The 20,346-nt window shown below is 38.0% G+C and overlaps 1 protein-coding gene across 3 annotated transcripts in view; it reads right to left on the bottom strand.

Moving 5' to 3' along the window:
- Positions 1–1,149: 1,149 nt before the first annotated feature.
- The window catches only part of PRRG4 (proline rich and Gla domain 4), a 44,482-nt gene continuing 25,285 nt past the window's right edge, over positions 1,150–20,346 (bottom strand). For 2 of the 3 annotated variants that reach the window (XM_003910068.4, XM_031653395.1), the window contains 4 exons: positions 16,423–16,586; positions 14,090–14,138; positions 12,752–12,884; positions 1,669–2,208 (listed from right to left, as the gene is read on the bottom strand). In XM_003910068.4, coding sequence (XP_003910117.2) covers positions 1,977–2,208; positions 12,752–12,884; positions 14,090–14,138; positions 16,423–16,586 — 578 coding nt within the window. In that variant the 3' untranslated portion in view covers positions 1,669–1,976. Of the gene's footprint in view, positions 2,209–12,751; positions 12,885–14,089; positions 14,139–16,422; positions 16,587–20,346 lie in introns of all 3 variants that reach the window. The other variant, XM_009186349.4, reaches the window with a different exon arrangement.

The following is a 20,346-nucleotide window of genomic DNA, read 5'->3' as shown; positions in this document are numbered from 1 at the left end:
GCACTGTAATCTGATTTATACTTTCTAAACTTTTAATTTGGTAGGTGTTATCAAACATGTGGGTTTGCAGTCTCACTCTTGTAAAAATTATAAAACAAAATAAATAATGATCATTTATAAATGATCCTAAATGATAAGAAAATGTAATGCCTGGAAAAAAAATAAAGCACAGAAATTTCTATTCCATTTTCCAGGAGTATGTTATTTCTTGAGCTCCTGGAAGAGGAAACAAACTCACATATACCTACATACCCACCCAGATAAATTTGTGTGCACATACTCCAGAAATTCATAGCTTATATGCTGCTACACTCTTAAGGAAAAACTGGTTATACATATGATTTAGAAGAAGAGGCAAAAAATGGGTTTAAATGATTATGGTGTTTTCCTTTTGTGTTCAGACATATTAAGAGATGCAAAAGGTTTCTGGTAACGTTAATCAATATTATTTTAAGAGGAGAAAAGCAAATTACTTTTTCCAGATTCTCAAACTATTATTTATGAAGTTTAACAAGTTTCAAAATAATCATATGTAGTTATATAGGGAGATAATTTTGCAACAAAGATGGGAGTATTTACTAATCAGTAACAGGGGCAACTTCATTAAGTTCTAGTGTCTCCTAGATTTGAGGTCTGTTTGTTTATTTGATAGCATAACAACCCTTGCAAATCCTTTTCATTGCAACCCTGTATCCTCTGAAGAACTAACTTCATAGCAAATAGTATTTTTTAGAACAAGAAAACTACTGACCCCACTATCTATAATAAAACATGTCTGACACCAAGAGTTAAGAATTAAACCCTGCAAAATATGATGACTGCTATGCAATAATTTAACATATAAAACCAAGTGATTATATTAAGGTCACAGATTTATACTGAAATGTCAAATTCTGTGAAGTATTTCTAACCCCCCAACAAAAAAATCCTAAGAAAGAGTCCAATATATTTTTGGATAATTTTTTTTTTTTTTTTTTTGAGACGGAGTCTCGCTCTGTCACCCAGGCTGGAGTGCAATGGTGCAATCTCGCCTCACTGCAACTTCCACCTCCCGAGTTCGAGCGATTCTCCCACCTCAGCCTCCCCAGTAGCTGGGATTACAGGCACCTACCATCATGTCCGGCTAATTTTTTTTGTATTTTTGTAGAGACGGGGTTTCACCATGTTGGCCAGGCTGGTCTCAAACTCCTGACCTCAGGTGATCCACCCACCTCTGCCTCCCAAATTGCTGGGATTACAGGCGTGAGCCACCGCACCCAGCCTGACTTTGGATAATCTTAATGGTTGGACATTCTTGCTTTTTTAATATTCAACACAAGAAATCTACAACCTTTATCTGTACAAAGGATCCACAGAGTTCACTAATTCTACCTATGCTCTTTATAACAAAGATTTTTTTGAACTATTAAAAAAATTACAAAAAAGTGCTTTCTTCTTAACTGCAAGGATATAGAGTCAAAAAATCTCTTGTCAAGCTGATAATGGTCAAATTCAGGTCCAAGATGCAGACAGAACTTCTGTGGTATAGTACATGGACTTATTCTTCCTTTATTCCTTGCAGTTTGTCATAAAAAGTTGGCTAGTCATGTCTTTTTTGGTTTAGGGAGAACAAACCATTCAAATAACATGAATTTCTCCTTCTTCTTCTTTTTTTTATTATTTTTTTAAATTTTTGAGATGGAATCTTGCTCTGTCGCCCAGGCTGGAGTGCAGTGGCGTGATCTCAGCTCACTGCAACCTCTCCGCCTCCCAGGTTCGAGCAATTCTCCTGCCTCAGCTTCCCAAGTAGCTGGGACTACAGGCATGCCCCACCATGCCTAGCTAATTTTTGAATTGTTAGTAGAGAACGGTTTTCACCATGTTGACCAGGCTGGTCTTGAACTCCTGGCCTCCCAAAGTACTGGGATTACAGGCATGAGCTACTGTGCCCGGCCTATGAAATAACACAAATTTCTTATACCAAGATGGCAAGGTAGTCAGTGAGATGGGAGAGACATAGATTTTTTAAATACCCTAAATCCTTTTGTGTACCCAGGATATGGAGGTGGTGGTGAAACACTGTGTTTTCGGGTCAGTGCCACTGCCTGTTCATAAGAAGGTAATCCTGCGTCCTCCACAGAAGGCGGCAATGGAGACAAGGCAGCCTCCTCATGTCTTCTGAAAATGATGGAGGGAGTGTGCCTCCCCCTTTCATAGACGGCTGACGAGCTAAGCAGAGAGACAACATTTAGGTCTAGGAAAGGTAGCATTTTTAGGTTGAGATGATGATATTTAAAAATCCAACTGACTATCTTAATAAACATTAAACACAATGTATTAACACAGCAGTTTTATTTTACCCCCAGACTCTGAAAGTCTTGGTACAGTGGAAAGACCAAGAGCTTTGAAGTCAGACATGGGTTTGAAATCTGATCCTGTCATTTCCCAGCTATGTGACCAAAGGCAAGTTACCAACCTCAATTTTCTCCTCTCTCAAATGGGGCTAATAACAGCTGTCTCCACAGAGTTGGTTTGTGTGGATTGAGCAAGATGCATGGAAAGCTTCTAGCAGTGTCTGGTGCACTAGAATAAGGACTCAAAACAAGTGAATTTCCTTTTCTCTTACTCCTGGATTAAAATTTTTTGAAAGTAGGATGTGAAACCAAAACCAAATTCAGGCTTTGTTGAAAGGTGGCACAGTTCCAGACCAAGGAAATAGATGTCACAGAGGTAATCACAACAGGTTGATGCCTGTCCCTCTCCTCCGTTCCCTCCTGCAGTCCTGCTGCCTGGCCAATCCTTCCTAAGCAGTACTTTCTTCATGTCATTCTTCTCAGAAGCCAAACCCGCAGCGTACTTCCGGCTGAGTCAAGTTCTAAGTCCTGTGCCTTCTCTTCAAAGCCTCTTTTATTGCAGCCGCACCTTATTTTTTACAGCTCTCTGCCCTACCAAGGCAGCTTCTTTACACTCCCCTGTATGGGCGGTAAGTTCTCAGCCCTTCTCTGTGCTTTCACTGGTATCATTCCCTTTCTCGAAATATCTTTTTCTCCCCTCTACTCTAATCTAAGCCTAACATTTAAAAAAATATATATGGATTGAGCATGCATCTTTATATATATAATGGATTTCCATGCATCTTGCTCAGGTCTCACCATTTTCACTAAACCTTGTCAGCCAATGAAATGCAACATGGGTCTGGGGTCTTAAACCTATGGTTTTCCTTTCTCACTTGTGAAGTACAAATTATGATTTAGACATTAATAAATCGATCTATTTAGGCTGTTTATAAAGTATCTATATATACATTAACCTCCTATAGTTATGGCTAATGAAATAATTAAGATGCATAGGGGATGGATAAGCCATTCTCTATGATGTGCTTATTTCACATTGCAGGCCTGTATTAAAACATCTCATGTACCCCATAAATACATATACCTACTATGTACTCCAAAAAAAAGGAAGAAGGGAAAAAAATGCATAGATAACCCCTAACTTCTAGTCAAAATTTATAATATTCTTCCCATCAAGAAACAGTTTAGCAGGCCCAAAATACTGTCAACTTTTCCAAAATAAATCAGTCAATATGTCTCTTAGAGCACCATTTTTCCTTTTGAGGTAATAATGAGATCTGATTTGGAGGGAAAGAGAGAGAAAAATTGCAGAGAAAGAAGAAAAGCAAAAGGTCTGTGTAAATCCAGGAACTGGATAATCGGCCCTTCAATAGTTGAGAGGTGACTGAGAGGATCACAAGTTTACTTAGAGGGCTCAACACAATTCCTCCTCTGTCAGAAGTCTGGAATGTATTCATGGTAGGCAGTCACTTGCCACATTCATTACCTCATGACGAAAAGTTCTATTTGTTGGCTTACAGGATAAAGGAGGAGACAGATATTTCATCTGAATGAATAAATTTTTCCATGTTGACTTTCAAAATTTAATGTATGGAAACAATGTGATAATTACATCAGTCATTAAATATCTACACAGTGTTTTCTTACACGTCACAATCTCACATGACTGAAATCAGAAAGTATGCACTAATATCATCTCCAACTGGCAACATCCTATGATGCCTGTTTCCCTCCACAAAATATAGGAACTAAGAAATGAAAAGGTCTTGTTTTTAATTTCTTGGCTTATTATTATTATTATTATTTGCGACTGAATTTCACTCCTGTTGCCCAGGCTGGAGTGCAATGGCATGATCTCAGCTCACTGCAACCTCCACCTCTCGGGTTCAAGTGATTCTCCTGCCTCAGCTTCCTGAATAGATGGGATTACAGGTGCTCGCCACCACACCTGGCTAATTTTTGTTTTTTGTTTTTTGGTTTTTTTTTTTAGTAGAGACGGGTTTTCACCATGTTGGCCAGGCTAGTTTTGAATTCCTGACCTCAGGTGATCCACCCGTTTCGGCCTCGCTCAAAACTCGTGTTGAAACTTAATCCTCTATGCAACAGTATTAGGAGGTGGGGCCTTTTGGGAGGCTTTTAGGTCACGAGGGTCCTGCCTTCATAAATGGATTAATGTTGCTGTAAAAAAAGGTTGCAGGAGTAGTGCCCTCTCTTTCTTCTGCTCTTCTGCCATCTGAGGAACAATGTTCCTCCCCTCTAGAGGATACGGTGTTCAAGGCACCATCTTGGAAGCAGAGACTGGGTCCTTATAAGATATACAACCTACTGGTTCGTCGATCTTAGACTTCCCAGCCTCCAGAACTGTGAGAGAGAAATTTCTGTTCCTTATAAATTACCCAGCCTTAAGTATTCTGCTATAGCAGCACAAATAGACTAAGATATCCCTATCCTCCCAGCCCAAGGTAATCTCTAATCTACTTTTTGTCTCTATGAATTTGCCTATCCTAGATATTGCCTATCCTAAGCATTACATATAAATGGAATCATACAATAGTTGTTCCTTTGTGTCTGGCTTCTTTCACTTGGTATCCTGTTTTCAAGGTTCATCCATATTGTAGCACACATCAGAACTTCATTCTTTTTTATGGCTGAATATTCCATTGCCTGGATACACCACATTTTGATGGACACTTGGGCTATTTTCATCAACCCTTATATATATTGAATAGTACTACTATGGACATTGGTGTACAAGTATCTGTTTGAGTTCCTGTTTTCAATGCTTTTGAATACAAATCTAGAAGTGAAATTGCTGGGTCATATAGTAATTCTACATTTAACTTTCTGAGGAACTGTCAAACTGATTTCCACAGTGGCTATACCGTTTTACATTCCTACTGGCAATGTGCATATGAAGTTTCAATTTCTCCATATCCTCGCCAATACTTGTTATTTTAAAAATTATTATGCCAACTATTCTGGAATAGCTGGAATTACAGGTGCATGCCACTGCAGCTGACTCTCATTGTGGTTTTGATTTAATTTTCCTTTCCTTAATGTCTAACAATGTTGAACACCTTTCAAGTGCTTGTTGGCTATTCATATATTTTTAGAGAAATGTCCATTCAAGTCCTTCATTAAAAAAATGTGGGTTATTAGTCTCTTCGTTGTTTTATCCTTTCTTGAGCTATCTTTAAAATAATATAAGCTATTTTGGCCAGGTGCAGTGGCTCACACCTGTAATCCCAGCACTTTGGGAAGCTGAGGCAGGTGGATAACCTGAGGTTAGGAGTTCAAGAGTGGCCTGAACCAACATGGTAAAACCCCGTCTCTACTAAAAATATAAAATCAGCCAGGCATGGTGGTAGACAGCCCAATCCCAGCTACTGGGAGGTTGAGGCAGGAATTGCTTGAACCCAGGAGGCGTGGAGGTTGCAGTGAGCCGGGAGATCACGCCATTGCAATCTGTTACAAGAGGAACTCTGTCTCAAAAAAATAAATAAAATATGAACCATTTTGTCCTGTCAAATCCAAATTTTGTTTTCTTTTTTTTTTTTTTTTGAGACAGGAGTTCCTGCCTTGTCGCCTAGGGCTGGAGTGTGGCCGGATTCTCAGCTCACTGCAGCCCCCACGCCTCCTGAGATGATTCTCCTGCCTCAGCCTCCCGAGTAGCTGGGATTACAGGCCTCACCACCTCGGGCCTGGCTATTTTTTTAGTAGAGACAGGGTTTTCACCATGTTAGCCAGGATGGTCTCGATCTCTGGACCTCGTGATCCGCCTCCGCCTCTGCCTCCCAAAGTGCTGGGATTACAGGCTTGATTGTCACCGGGCCACCAAATTTTATTTTTCTCCTGCCTATATATATTTCTTCATAATAGAAGCCTAGGGTTCAAGTCATTCTCCAACACTCCCAAGTTCTTTTTTTTTTTTTTTTTTAATTTATTTTTTGAGATCTGGAGTCTCACTCTGTCGCTTTAGGTTGATGCAGGGGCGTATCCGGCTCACTGTAACTCCTGCCTCCCCGAAGTTCAAGCTGCATTCTCTTGCCTCAGCTAAGTCTCCTAGTTGGGACTATAGGCATGTGCCACCATGCCCAGCTAATTTTTGTATTTTTAGTAAAAACGGAGTTTCACTGTGTTGGCCAGGATGGTCTCAATCTCTTGACCTTGTGATTCGCCCACCTCGGCCTCCCAAAGTGCTGGGATTACAGGTGTGAGCCACCGTGTGCGGCCCCAAGTTCTTTCTAATCAGGCATCAAGTTCTTCAGCTTCTTTTTCCTTGAAGACAGGTCCAAACTCATGACCTCACATCTGAATTACCACACCAACATCCTTGTTGGTTTTCCTCTGTCTTCCAGTTTCTCCCAGCTCTAGTACACATTACTTAAGAAAACCAGAGTATAAGACCCATGGGGGCAGGCACTATGCTTGTTTTACTCACCACTGTGTTCCTAGAACCTAGCATATTATCACATTTTCAAAAACCTTCCCCAAAGGCTATTTTTCCTTTTAATCCTCTGCTTAAGTGGTCCACCTCGTGTCTGGCAACTCAAATGTAAATTCATGGCTGCCATTCCAATGATCCAGCAATTTCCCCAGTCACTCACTACTCTTTATCGCAGCTCTTAAATCTCTGGTCAAGGGCTTGGCCCCATGGCTCATGCCTGTAATCCTAGCACTTTGAGAGGCAGAGGCAGGAACACTGCCTGAGGCCAGGAGTTCCAGATCAGCCTGGGCAACATAGTGAGATCCTGTCTCTATAATTATTATTATTATAATTATTATTTTTATTATGAAGACAGGGTCTCTCTCCCAGTGTCCAGGCTGGAGTGTAATGGCATGATCACGACTCATAGTAGCTTCCACTTCCTGGGCTCAGATGCTCCTCCCACCTAAGCCCGCCTAGTAGTTGGGTATAAAGGCACGCACTACCACACCTGGCTAATTTTTGTTTTGTATTTTTAGCAGAGACGGGGTTTTGCCATGTTGCCCAGGCTGATCTCAAACTCATGGGCTCAAGCGATTTTCCTGCCTCGGTCTCCCAAAGCTGGGACTACAGGCACGAGCCACTGTGCCTGGCCTTGGCCTACAATTATTTTTTTAAAAAATCTTTGGTCAAGACTATTTTGCTTATCATCTCCTATATGAGCCTTGGTAGTACCCACTCCTGTGGGTCCACTTTCTTGAAACACCCCTTCCTAGTTAATTCCTCTAAAACCCATGTCTGCCAAAGTGACTAGTTATATCCCACACTTGTGGTATGCCTGCTTGACATTCCTAGCCATTTATAAGAAGAGTGTTCTCTATCTTACAAGTTTATATCCAAGTTGCTTTTTTGTTATGTAGTTGTGTCACTCAAATGGTAATCTCTCCATGTAATCTCCTTTATGTGCCATAATACACTATACAAATAGTGAGAGTATTAAAGAGAAGGTAGTGTGAAAGTGGTGTACAGTATATGGTTAGCAACAGCAGGTGATGTGGAAGACGGTTATAAATACAGCTTAGGGAGATTTTTTTCTTTTTGTTTTTTTGTTTTTTGTTTTTTTTTTTTACAAGATCATAAAGGCCAGGTAAGCCAGGGAGATTTCATATGCCAAATAAAATTTTTGTAGATCTACCAAATTTGAAGAAAACTTATTTGCAATATAATACTTTCTGATTACCTATATTACCTTCTGATAATATGTTTTAATTTTATATGAACACTGGGGAATCTGCAGTTCATTCCCAGTCCAGACATATTTTTAAAGAAATACAAACATTGGATGGGAATACATAAACATTCCAGTGAAAGCTTTTAGAAAAATCTTAGTTTGCAAATTCATAATAATAATAGCTGGGCCTGGCGTGGTGACTCATGTCTGTAATCCCAGCACTTTGGGAGGCCAAGGCAGGAGGATTATTTGAGGTCAGGAGTTCAAGTCCAGTCTGGCCAACATGGTGAAACCTCGTCTCTACTAAAAATACAAAAATTAGCTGGGTGTGGTGGCAGGTGCCTGTAATCACAGCTACTTGGGAGGTTGAGACAGAAGAATAGCTCGAACCCAGGAGGCAGAGGTTGCAGTGAGCCAAGCTCACACCACTGTACTCCAGCCTGGGTGACAGAGCTAGACTCCGTCTCATAATAATAATAATAATAATAATAGCTAACATTTATTGAGTACTTGCTACTCTTGCTACCAAGCACTCTCTTAAGTACTCTTTGTGTATCACATCATTTAAATCCCATAAGTCCCTTATGAGATACATACTGTTATTATCTGAGCTACCATATTGCACAAAACCAGAAGGTACCGCTCATACTATAGCCCATGTGAATGACAACTCTCTGGAACTATGTAACGTGGTGGCTCAGATTATTACCTTCAATTTACTCACAGAGAAACTGAGGCAGAGTATAAGTTTAAGTAACATATCCAAAGTCAAATGGCTAGTTAGTGGCGTATCAGGGTTTTGAATCCAGGCAGTCTAGCTCCAGAGCTCACACAGTGAACCACTATACCATATCTATTTCTAGGATAGGGAGAATACACCTTGGTGGTCTCTCCCAGAAACAGGAGCTAGGCTAGGACTAACGTATTTTAGAAAGGAATCACATCTTACTATATTTTAGAATTTTAAAAAACTTCATCAAACATAAATGAAATGCTGCAATAAAACATTTTGAAGAGACTCTATTAATGGTTTAGAATTACTGTGCTAGATAAACCAGTCAAAAATAGACTAATATTGTATGATTCCACTTATATGAGGTGTTATTGTAGTAAAATTCAGAGACAAAAAGTAAAATAGTGGTTGCTAGAGCCTAGGGAGAGGGGAGAATGGGAAACAGTTTGTTCACTGGGCACAGAACTTCACTGTTGCAAAATAAAAAAAAAAAAAAATAGAAAAACAGGAGATTGGTTACACAACAGTGAATCTACTTAACACTACTGAACTGTATACTTAAAAATGGTTAAGATGGTAAATTTTATGTTACATATATTTTACTATTTTTTAAAAATGTACTGCACTGGAAATATATTTAAACTATATTGTTCAGTGCCAAAGGCAAGTTGCAAAGGAGGACATGTAACAAACATTTCTTTTTAAAACATAAAATATGTTATTAGGTTGGTGCAAAAGCAATTGACATTACTTTAAACGGCAAAAACCACAATTGCTTTTGCACCAACTGAATAGTAAATGCATAGGAAAAAATCTGGAGTTTTACATACCAAATTCATAATAGTGGTAATTTTTGAAAAGTAGGATTATGAGGACTTTCATTTTTTATATTATATTTTTCTATAACATTTGAATTTTAAAATAATGCATGTATTACTTTTGTAGGCAAAAAACAGGATAAAATCTTTTTAAAGACCTTAGCCTCCATAATCAGCACATTTTCAGATGCTCTTATCACAATGGAAATGATTTTTTAAGCCATTAATACTAGATGAAATGAAACAACCTACTTTAAACTTTCTTCTGGCTAGGCGTAGTGGCTCATGCCTGTAATCCCAAACTTTGGGAGGCTGAAGCAGATGGATTACTTGAAGCCAGGAGTTGGAGACTAGCCTGGTCAACATGGTGAAACCCCGTCTCTACTAAAAATACACAAATTAGCTGGGTGTGGTGCCACACGTCTGTAATTCCAGCTACTCAGTAGATTGAAGCAGGGGAGTTGCTTGAACATGGGAGGCAGAGGTTGCAGTGAGTCAAGATCACGCCATTGCACTCCAGCCTGGGCAACAGAGCAAGACTCTGTCTCAAAATAATAATAATAATAATGATAATGATAATAAACTTTCTTCAAGAGAAAATATTTTTATTAAATTTTAGAGGAAAATGTATCTTTTATATTTACTAATTTCATTTACATGTGTATATATGTAAAAGTTTCTTTTAGTTTTTAATTAATTTTTTGAGACAGAGTTTCACTCTTGCTGCCTAGAGTGCAATGGCTTGATCTTGGCTCACCACAACCTCTGCTTCCTGGGTTTAAGTGATTCTCCTGCCTCAACCTTCCGGGTAGCTGGGATTACAGGCATGGGCCACCATGCCCAGCTAATTTTGTATTTTTAGTAGAGACGGGGTTTCTCCATGTTGGTCAGCATGGTCTTGAACTCCCGACCTCAGGTGATCCGCCCGGCTTGGCCTCCCAAAGTGCTGGGATTACAGGTGTGAGCCACTGCATCCGGCCAAGCTTCTTTTTAATAAATAACTTTAAAAACTCTAGTTCTGAGAATATAATCAAGGGCAAAAAATTTATTCTCATCTTTGGCAAAATAAAAAAATATTAAGGAACTTTAAGAGGAATCACAGTCTATTCCCTTCATTCCTCTTTTAGATGAGGAAAGATCTTTAAAAAATCAATGAATTTGCTTCAAGCTCCATAAGTAGTGGCAAAATTAACATGAAAGTTTTTGCCTCCAAATTCTGAATTTGGTGCCCTTCCTATACATGTCATTTTATTTTCAATTTATATCTGATATGAAACAATGAAGAAAAAAACCTTAAACCAATTAAACAGTTATGATTAAAGTCTTCTTGTTTCTTATAAGCCATTTTTATATTGTATTTAGACTTGAATAGTTGTACAATCCTCTTTTAAAATGGACAAAAACTCTAAATATTTAACCAATTAAACATAATTTTTGATGCCATGTTGTTGTAATTAGCTTCTGTTTTTTACTGTGACTGCCAATAGAATTTTAGAACCACTACAAAATTAAGTGTTTTGAAAAGATCTTCACATAAATTCAGAATATTTAACATTGGTTCATTACTATTATCTAATATGTAGCTATATCCAAATTTTCTCCTAAATTTTCCTTTTTTTGTTTTTTGTTTTTTGTTGCCCAGGCTGGAGTGCAGTGGTGCAATTATGGCTCACTCCAGCCTTGACTTCCCAGGTTCAAATGATCCTCCCACCTCAGCCCCGCAAGCAGATGGGACTACAGGCTCAGGCCACCGTGCCCAGCTAATTTTTAAATTATTTTTTATAGAGATAGGAGTCTCACTATGTGGCCCAGGCTGGTTTTGAGTCTTGAACTCCTGGCCTCAAGCGATCCTCTCACTTTGGCTTCCCAAAGTGCTGGGATTATAGGTGTGAGCCACCACGCTGGGCAAATTTTCCTTTTTAGCAACTTATTTTTTTGGTCTAGGATTCGGACCAGGATCACACATTGCATTAATTGTCATGTCATTTACTTTAATTTGGAACAGTTAGTTCTTTAGCCTGTCTGTGTCTTTCATGACACTGACATTTTTCTGAACAATACAGGTCAATTGTTACGTAAAATTTAAATTTTAGTTGATATCAATTGAAAACTATTATTAATTTAGAAGACAAAGAGTCTTCTAATATATATGATAAATAATACTTTCCATTCTTTTGGAGGGATACAAAAACACTGCCCATTTTGCTGAAAAGATAAGTAAAATGATCGTTATCATAAAAAAAAGTACACATGATCACCACCTTGAGCTTGTTCATAGAATTTGAAAGTGTGAATAGGGATAAATAAGTATCAATTTCTAATAGCCTGTTTAGCATCTGCTGCTTTCTTTCTTTCTTTCTTTTTTTTTTAGTAAGATTGTTTCTACGCCTACTCAGCCATACTTACTGGGAAGATAATCAGTACTTTTTATTTCAATAAGGATGCTGAGCTTCTATTATGCAACCAATTATGGCCTTTATGAATCTTTTTGAAGCTTTATCAATGTGCTGTGATCCTCAATTGGTAACCATTTTATTTTATTAACTTCAATTTAAAGTGTTAATAAAAATAGTTGAATTTAAAAGCCAGTTACACTGTTTCTGTTTGGGTAGCCATGTGGATCTGTTAACTCTGTGGCTCAGAGTAAACTACAGGACTTATTGCCTCTGGAAATAATGTGAGGACCCTGGTATCTGCCTCTTGCTTAAGAAGGAAATACTGAAAAATGAAGCTGACATATGTGAAACTTCTTGTATTCTTTCAAAGGACCTTAGAAATAGCATCATTAGGTACTTTATGTAAATGTTAAATTAGGAGACCAAACAATTGTCACAGACTAGAGAGGCTGGGAAGACATGACAGCTCAATGCAATGTGGTACCTTGACTGGATCCTGCAACAGAAAGAGAACACCAGTGGGAAAACTGCTGAAATCAAAGTCTGGAGTTTAGTTATATAGTCATGAACCAATGTCATTTTCTTAGTTTTGATAAATCTACTATGGTAATATAAGATATTAACAATGTGGGAAATTGGGTGATGGATATATGGGAATTCTCTGTACTAATCTTTGCAACTTCCCTATACATCTAAAATTCTTCCAAAATAAAAGGCTTATTTAAGAAAATAGGCAGCCATTTGCTTGACCCATTGTTAAAATAATAATATAGAATGTCTAGTAATGAATTAAATAATTTTACTTAGTACTTACTGTGGATGTTGTAGCCTATTACACTTAGTGATACAAAGATAGTAGCCAAGTAATCCAAAAATAACCAAAAATACTCCAGCAGCAATCAATCCAGTCAGAAGGCCCATAACATCAATTTTCTCTCTGTTGCCATCTTAAAATAAATAATTAAAATAACATAAATATAACCACTATATAGCATCACCTGTGATTTCAACAAATTTAATCCTGGGTCTAAACACATTATACAGCATCTAATCATTGATGTTGACTTCCTTCAATTCTTTGTGCTAGAGAATCTACCTGAAAAAAATTTAAATGTCACTTCTAAAAGCTCTAGTTATGGTTATTCATTTATTTATTAAAATATAAATATATTTTTTTATTTTAAATATATTTATTTAAATATTTAAAATATACTATTTATGTTTTAATAATATTTAAAATGTACTATTTATGTTTTAATAATATTTAAAAGTTACTATTTATATTTTAATAATATTTAAAAGGTACTATTTATATTTTAATAATATTTAAAAGGTACTATTTATATTTTAATAATATTTAAAAGATACTATTTATATTTTAATAATATTTAAAAGGTACTATTTATATTTTAATAATATTTAAAAGTACTATTTTATTTTAATAATATTCAAAATGTATTTAAGTTTATTTATTTAAAAATTATTCATTTAAAATATTTAAAATATCCATTTATTAAATGAATAATATTCAGCATTAAGTGGGATAAACATATTCGCTGCTCAACTAGATATACTTTGGTATTAACCACTGAGATAATATTTATTAAGCAACTCAGGGTAGCTATGCAGTATAACCTGCCATGGAGGAGGCCCTACCTAAGAGGAATGAAAGAATAGCTGAAAAAAAAAAAACACCTGACTAAAATGCAGCTAAAGATGATCAACACAGATGAGTTAAAGATCTCCCCCCTCTACAAGTTACTTAATTCCATCCAACAATCTTAATTTATCTAGCATAAATGTTCCATCTGCCTTTAATGGTAAAAAAGAAAAAAAGTTAAAATAGCTTACATCTTGAAACGAATAGAATCTATTTTTATTCTCTGCAAGTCTTGACTTAGCTGAGCTGTTTAAAACAGCTTTAAGCCCATTATCTCATTTCCCTAGTATCTCACCAAACTTGATTTTCAGTGTGTAAATAGATGAATCTGTCCTTTTCTGTCTGAGATAGCCCAGTGTATAGTTGAGAAATCTCCTTGGGTTTATAAGGTATGTATGTTGAGCAACAACCAAACTCAAACAATAAAACTAAAATGTATTACAATAGAGAGAGGGTGAGAAAAGCATTAAATTTGATCAATTCTTGTTTTACCTGATTTTGTGGTTGGTCCTTTAGCTGAATATTTCTGCCAAAATGCAATCTAAAAAAAAGGTAAAATTCCCAAGTTTATTCAATATCTTTATTATCATATTTCATTTGGTCCTAATGACCTAGACTAGGGGTAGTAAGCTCTTGGCATGTACCATAGGTAGGAGACCAGTTCATTCAAGCTGGAGGGTGTGACTCACTCTAATTAAAGCATTACCACCCACAACTGCCTCTGCCATCTAATTGTCAAGGGATTACTGCCAGTCCCAGCTCTTTACTACTTTGCCTGCTATTTTCCCTTCACCTGACTGAAGCCCCCACTAAGGCACTGGGGGAAATTATTGCATTAGAGAGTAGGTGAAAGTACCAAAGGTAGAAGTTGACGCCATGGACCCACTATCAGGTTTGAAAAGGAGACTGAACTTTTCTATGGCAGGTAAGCCCTCAGTTTGTCTCTGGAGATTTTTTTTTTTTTTTTTTTTCTTTTCATACAGATTGCTCTGTTGCCCAAGCTGGAGTGCAGTGGTATGATCATGGCTCACTGCAGTCTTGACCTTCCAGGCTCAAGCAATCCTCCCACCTCAGCCTCCTGAGTAGCTGGAACTACAGGCGCATGCCACCACGCCCAGGTAATTTTTTCTTTTTTGTGGAGATGGGGTTTCATTATGAAGCCCAGGCTGGTGTCGAACAAGCATGAGCCACTGTGCCCTTCTGGGAGATCTTATTGAAAGGTATTTATTGATTTGGGAAGACATTGTTGAGACAATTTTAAGTTTAGTGCTACTTGAGAGAATACAAATGAATTTTAAGGAACTATGATAAAATTATAAAAGGTTTGTGGAAAACAGAATAAAATTCCAACAGGCACAACTACACAGTATGTGCTTCATTTTCCTCCTTAATAGAAACAGCAAATACTTGTAGGGAATGGGAGGGTGGGCACAATTATGGAAAAGTCAACTAGGTTCCATTACCACCTGCATCTGAAGGATACCTAGGGAGGTTCTTATTAACCAAAAAGTAAAATAGGACTCTTAAGAAAGGGAAAAAGGAGCTAGGGTTATGAAATCTACAAAAGTAAAGAATTTAGGGCCAGGCATGGTGGCTCATGCCTGTAATCCTAGCACTTTGTTAGGCCGATGGGGACGGATTGCCTGAGCTCAGGTGTTTGAGACCAGCCTGGGCAACATGGTGAAACCCTGTCTCTACTAAAATACAAAAAATTAGCCAGGCGTGGTGGCATGTGCCTGTAGTCCCAGCTGTTTGGGTGGCTGAGGCAGGAGAATGGCTTGAACCTGGGAGGTGGAGGTTGCAGTGAGCCGAGATTGCTCCACTGTACTCCAGCCTGGGCGACAGAGCGAGACTCCATCTCCAAATAATAATAATAATAATCATCATCATCATCATCATCTCAGTTACTTAACATTTTTCAAGACTATGCCAGATTATCACAGGAACAATGCTATCTGTTTTGTACCTTATCAAGATGAACAGAATTTAGTTATATTCTAAGAAAGAACTTTAAAAAATATTTCCCTTAAATTACACTGGTAGACGAAATAATACAAGGGCTATATATTTTGTATCCTCAGTGCCAAGGAGAATACCTGGCACATAGCAGACTTCCAGTAAATACCTCAAATACAAATATGGGTCATCAAAAAAGTAAGGTCACCGATAGGACAAATTAGTCATAAATGACTGAAGCTTGAGTTAGAGCACTAACCACAAAATCTTGGAGTTAAATTCACTTTGCCCCATTATTAATTTTTTTTTTTTTTTTTTGAGACGGAGTCTCGCTCTGTCGCCCAGGCTGGAGTGCAGTGGCCGGATCTCAGCTCACTGCAAGCTCTGCCTCCCAGGTTTATGCCATTCTTCTGCCTCAGCCTCCCGAGTAGCTGGGACTACAGGCGCCCGCCACCTTGCCCAGCTAGTTTTTTGTATTTTTTTAAGTAGAGACGGGGTTTCACCGTGTTAGCCAGGATGGTCTCGATCTCCTGACCTCGTGATCCGCCCATCTCGGCCTCCCAAAGTGCTGGGATTACAGGCTTGAGCCACCGCGCCCGGCCCCCCATAATTAATTTTAAATATAATAAATATTAAACACACAAAATCACAACAGTCAATAATTTAGTAACTACTATGAATTAGGTGTAAAGTTAATTAGGTGTAAAGCCAAGTCTAAATAGGTTAATTATCATTTTAAGGAAGTAGAAAGAGATAACAGGTACATAATCCTGATTTTGTTTAAGGCATAGCATCGCTAATAACTCAAAGTGCCACTTTCTTAGTACAATTTAACATTTGCAGCCAATTAACATAATCAACCACATTACCGTTTTATCTTCATCCACAAAAATCTCTCTGGCTTCCTCATAATTGCAAAGTTCTTCATTGCACTCTCGTTCTACGTCGCCGGGAGTGAAGAGCTCCAGATCAAATCTATTATACAGGAGGCGTCTACGTATGAAAAAGTTTGCTTCTTCTTTTGATGTAAACACTAATAAAGTAATAAAAAAGACTTAAACATTCATGGAAAATAGTCAAAAAATTCCTGTTTTAATTGTGGAAAAAAGTGAAGAGTTCTCTTGATATGGCTAAATTATACCAAACTTTTTTGTAAAGCTTTAAAATCTAACCCCCCCCCCAAAAAAAAAGAAAAGAAAAAGCATCAGTGAAGATCATTTCTGATAAATATGAAATACAAAATTAGCATAATTTCACTGGAGTTGGTTATGTCCAAAATTAGTAGTATAAATAAAAATTATTTAAATATCTCTTTTTCCCTCCAGATAATTATTTTTCCAATCATTGACAGGTCTATTTCTAAAGAGTTGGTTCCCTATTATCTTGACTGAGGAAAATTAGTGGGGCATCATGGACAACATATTGAATTGAGAGTTAGAAGACAGATTTTTGGTTCTGATTTAGCTTAAGCTATCAGCTGTGTATTCTGAGATAAGTCACTTATATTCTTTGGGCTACCATTTCCTCATTTATAACATTGGGAATTAAATTAAATAATCACTAATATCTCTTTGTTATTAATTATTATTATTATTATTGAGACAGGGTCTCACTCTGTTGCAGGCTGGAGTGCAATGACATGATCTCAGCTCACTGCAACCTCCGCCTCCCGGGTTCACGCGATTCTCCTGCCTCAGCCTCCCAAGTAGCTGAGACTGCAGGCACGTGCCACCACGCCCAGTTAATTTTTGAATTTTTAGTAGATATGAGGTTTCACTATTTTGGCCAGGCTGGTGTTGAACTCCTGACCTCATGTTCCACCCGCCTCAGCCTCCCAAAGTGCTGGGATTACAGGTGTGAGCCACCGCACCCTGCCAAGTTCTTAAATTACAAATGAATACTTTTATATTAAAATTACTGTATTCAAGTTTATGCTAAAACATACAATTCTAAACTTCTAAATCAATAAAACTATAAGCTAATTATAAGATTCAACTAAAGACATTTAGTCCTTTCCAAAGTAGTAGCTCCCTCTACTGTACACCCCAAATATGTGTCTATAATGGTTTATAAGGTTCCTTTTACATTTGACGGGGGAAGATAAACAGTAAACACTACAGGTTAAGAATAGGTTGACACAAAACCAAAGCATCCAACCATGGCAGTATTTTCTTTTTTTTTTTTTTTTTGTGAGACGGAGTCTCGCTCTGTCGCCCGGGCTGGAGTGCAGTGGCTGGATCTCAGCTCACTGCAAGCTCCGCCTCCCGGGTTTACGCCATTCTCCTGCCTCAGCCTCCCAAGTAACTGGGACTACAGGCGCCCGCCATCTCGCCCGGCTAGTTTTTTGTATTTTTTAGTAGAGACGGGGTTTCACCGTGTTCGCCAGGATGGTCTCGATCTTCTGACCTCGTGATCCACCCGTCTCGGCCTCCCAAAGTGCTGGGATTACAGGCTTGAGCCACCGCGCCCGGCCATGGCAGTATTTTCAAAACCCACAAACTTTAAACTTGTTCTGGTGTCACACAAACAAAGCTTAAGAGATTTTGCTTCAGATCATATTACTGAGACTGGAATTCAGAAACTGAGAACTACATCACAATGCTTAAAAGAATTTAAAAGTGCAGATACTTCTCACTGCTCACCATTTCTAAAGAAAGAATGTATTAACGTAGGCAATTGAAAGACTGTTCATGAGAGATCATGGTCTGGAAAACTCATACTGATTTGTGACGGACCTCATGTTGTTTGGCCCTTTGAGGACAGTCACATTTTGTCCAAGATATTTTTTCCACAAATGAACTATCTTTCCAAACAGGTCTGAATGTTCTAGAACTATTTTGTCTAATACGATAGCTATTAGCCACAGATGGCTATTGAGCACTTGAAATGTAGGTTGTGGCTGGGAGTGGTACCTCACGCCTGTGATCCCAGCAGGCTGAGGCAGGTGGAGTAGATCACTTGAGCCCAGGAGTTGGAGACCAGCCTGGGCAACAAAGTGAAAACCCATCTCTACAAAAAATACAAAACTTAGCCCAGTGTGGTGGTGCATGCCTGTAGTTCCACTACTTGGGAGGCTGAGGTGGGAGGATCACTTGAGGCCAGGAGGCAGAAGTTGCAGTGAGCTGAGATCACACCACTGCCCTCCAGCTTGGGTGACAGAGCAAGATCCTATCTCTAAATAAATAAATAAATAAATAAGAAACTTGGCTTGTCTGAATTGAAATGTGCTGTAAGTGTAAAATACACATAAGGATTTCAAAGACTTAGTGTAAAAAAAAAGAATGTGAAATGTCTCCATAATGTTTTATATTGCTTATATTTTAAAATGGTGATATTTCAGATACTAGATTAAATTAAATACATTCTTAAAATTAATTTCACCTATTACTTTTTAGTTTTAAAATGTGGCTATTAGAAAAATTTAAATTATGTAAGTAGTTCACATTATATTTTGGGGGAGCAGCACTATTCTACAGTGTCCATTTTTATGTTATAAATAACAAATATGGGCTATTCGAACCAAGTGGGAAGCTACAATGGGATAATTGGTGATCGTTGTTTTAAAAAGTATTCTAAAAGGTAGATAGAGGGGCTAGTGTGATGAAATATTTCTATTCTGTTTCTTCCTTTGTCTTTTTATAGATTTTATATTACCACTAAATGGAAATAGAATGAAAAATTTTCCAAGCCTCTGTCACCCTTCATTGGGATTCCTACAATAGTCTTCCAAGGGTCTCCTTGCTGCTCTACCATCTGTTTTTAACATAACAGTCAAAGAGGGCCCTTTAAAAGATAAGATACACTTTGTTCCTACTTTGCTTTTTAAAAACCTTCTAACAGCAATTCCACCTCCTGCAGAGTAAAAGCCAAAGTCATTACAATGGCTTACAAGGCCCTTCTTGGTCTGGTCCCCAAGCCCTTACCCCTCTAACCTCATCTCCTGCCACTATCCCTCACATATTCTGTTGTAGCTATGCTGGCTTCCAACACACCTGGTTCTCTCTGGCCTTTGTACTTACTGTTTCTTCTGAACAGAACTTAATTCTTTCAGTTTGCTCTCTCACATCCTTCAGGATTTTGTTCAATGCTACCCTGAACCCCCATCCCTACCCACCCACCCCTGGCACTCCCTGTCCACACTCTGCCTTTCTCCATAGTATTCATCACCATCTGGTTTTCTATATGCTTTACATATTTGTTACCACTCTGTTCTCCTCACTAGAAGGAAAGCTCCATTAAAGCAGGGATGTTGGTTCTTGGCCTATAAGAGGTGCTCAAAAAATTACTTAGTGAATGAACAAACTCAACTTTGCTATAGCGGGAGGAAACTCTTGGACCTAAAGTCTACCAGTTGAAGCAATTCATAGGTATAGTCTGGTGTTTCTCAGCTCGGCATAGGTTTAAAGTATCAAACTATTGATGAAACAATGCATGGCCTGCCTCACTTAGCTATACTTACTTCATGAAATCTAAGTTCAGAATGGAGAATTAGATATCTGCCTCTGCATACTTCTCAAATATGTCCAGATCCTTACATTTTATTGGCTAAAAAGAGCAGTGCCAAATTTCTTATGACAGTCTTCTGTTCCAGTAGGCTGAGTTATTAAAAATACACCCCCATGGAACTCAAAAGCTACTTTGATAGGGGAAACAAAAAAAAGGAGAGCCACAAATATTTTTATTTTTCCTGAAATAATATTTATGCCAATATCATAAATATGATATTTATGATTAATCATATTATGATTAATACTGTATTAAATGTGCCTTCCAGGGGCTGCTGTTTGCCACTT

The sequence above is a fragment of the Papio anubis genome, chromosome 12, assembly GCF_008728515.1.
Source record: "Papio anubis isolate 15944 chromosome 12, Panubis1.0, whole genome shotgun sequence".
Lineage (NCBI taxonomy): Eukaryota > Metazoa > Chordata > Mammalia > Primates > Cercopithecidae > Papio > Papio anubis.
This window is presented reverse-complemented; position numbering and strand designations above follow the sequence as displayed.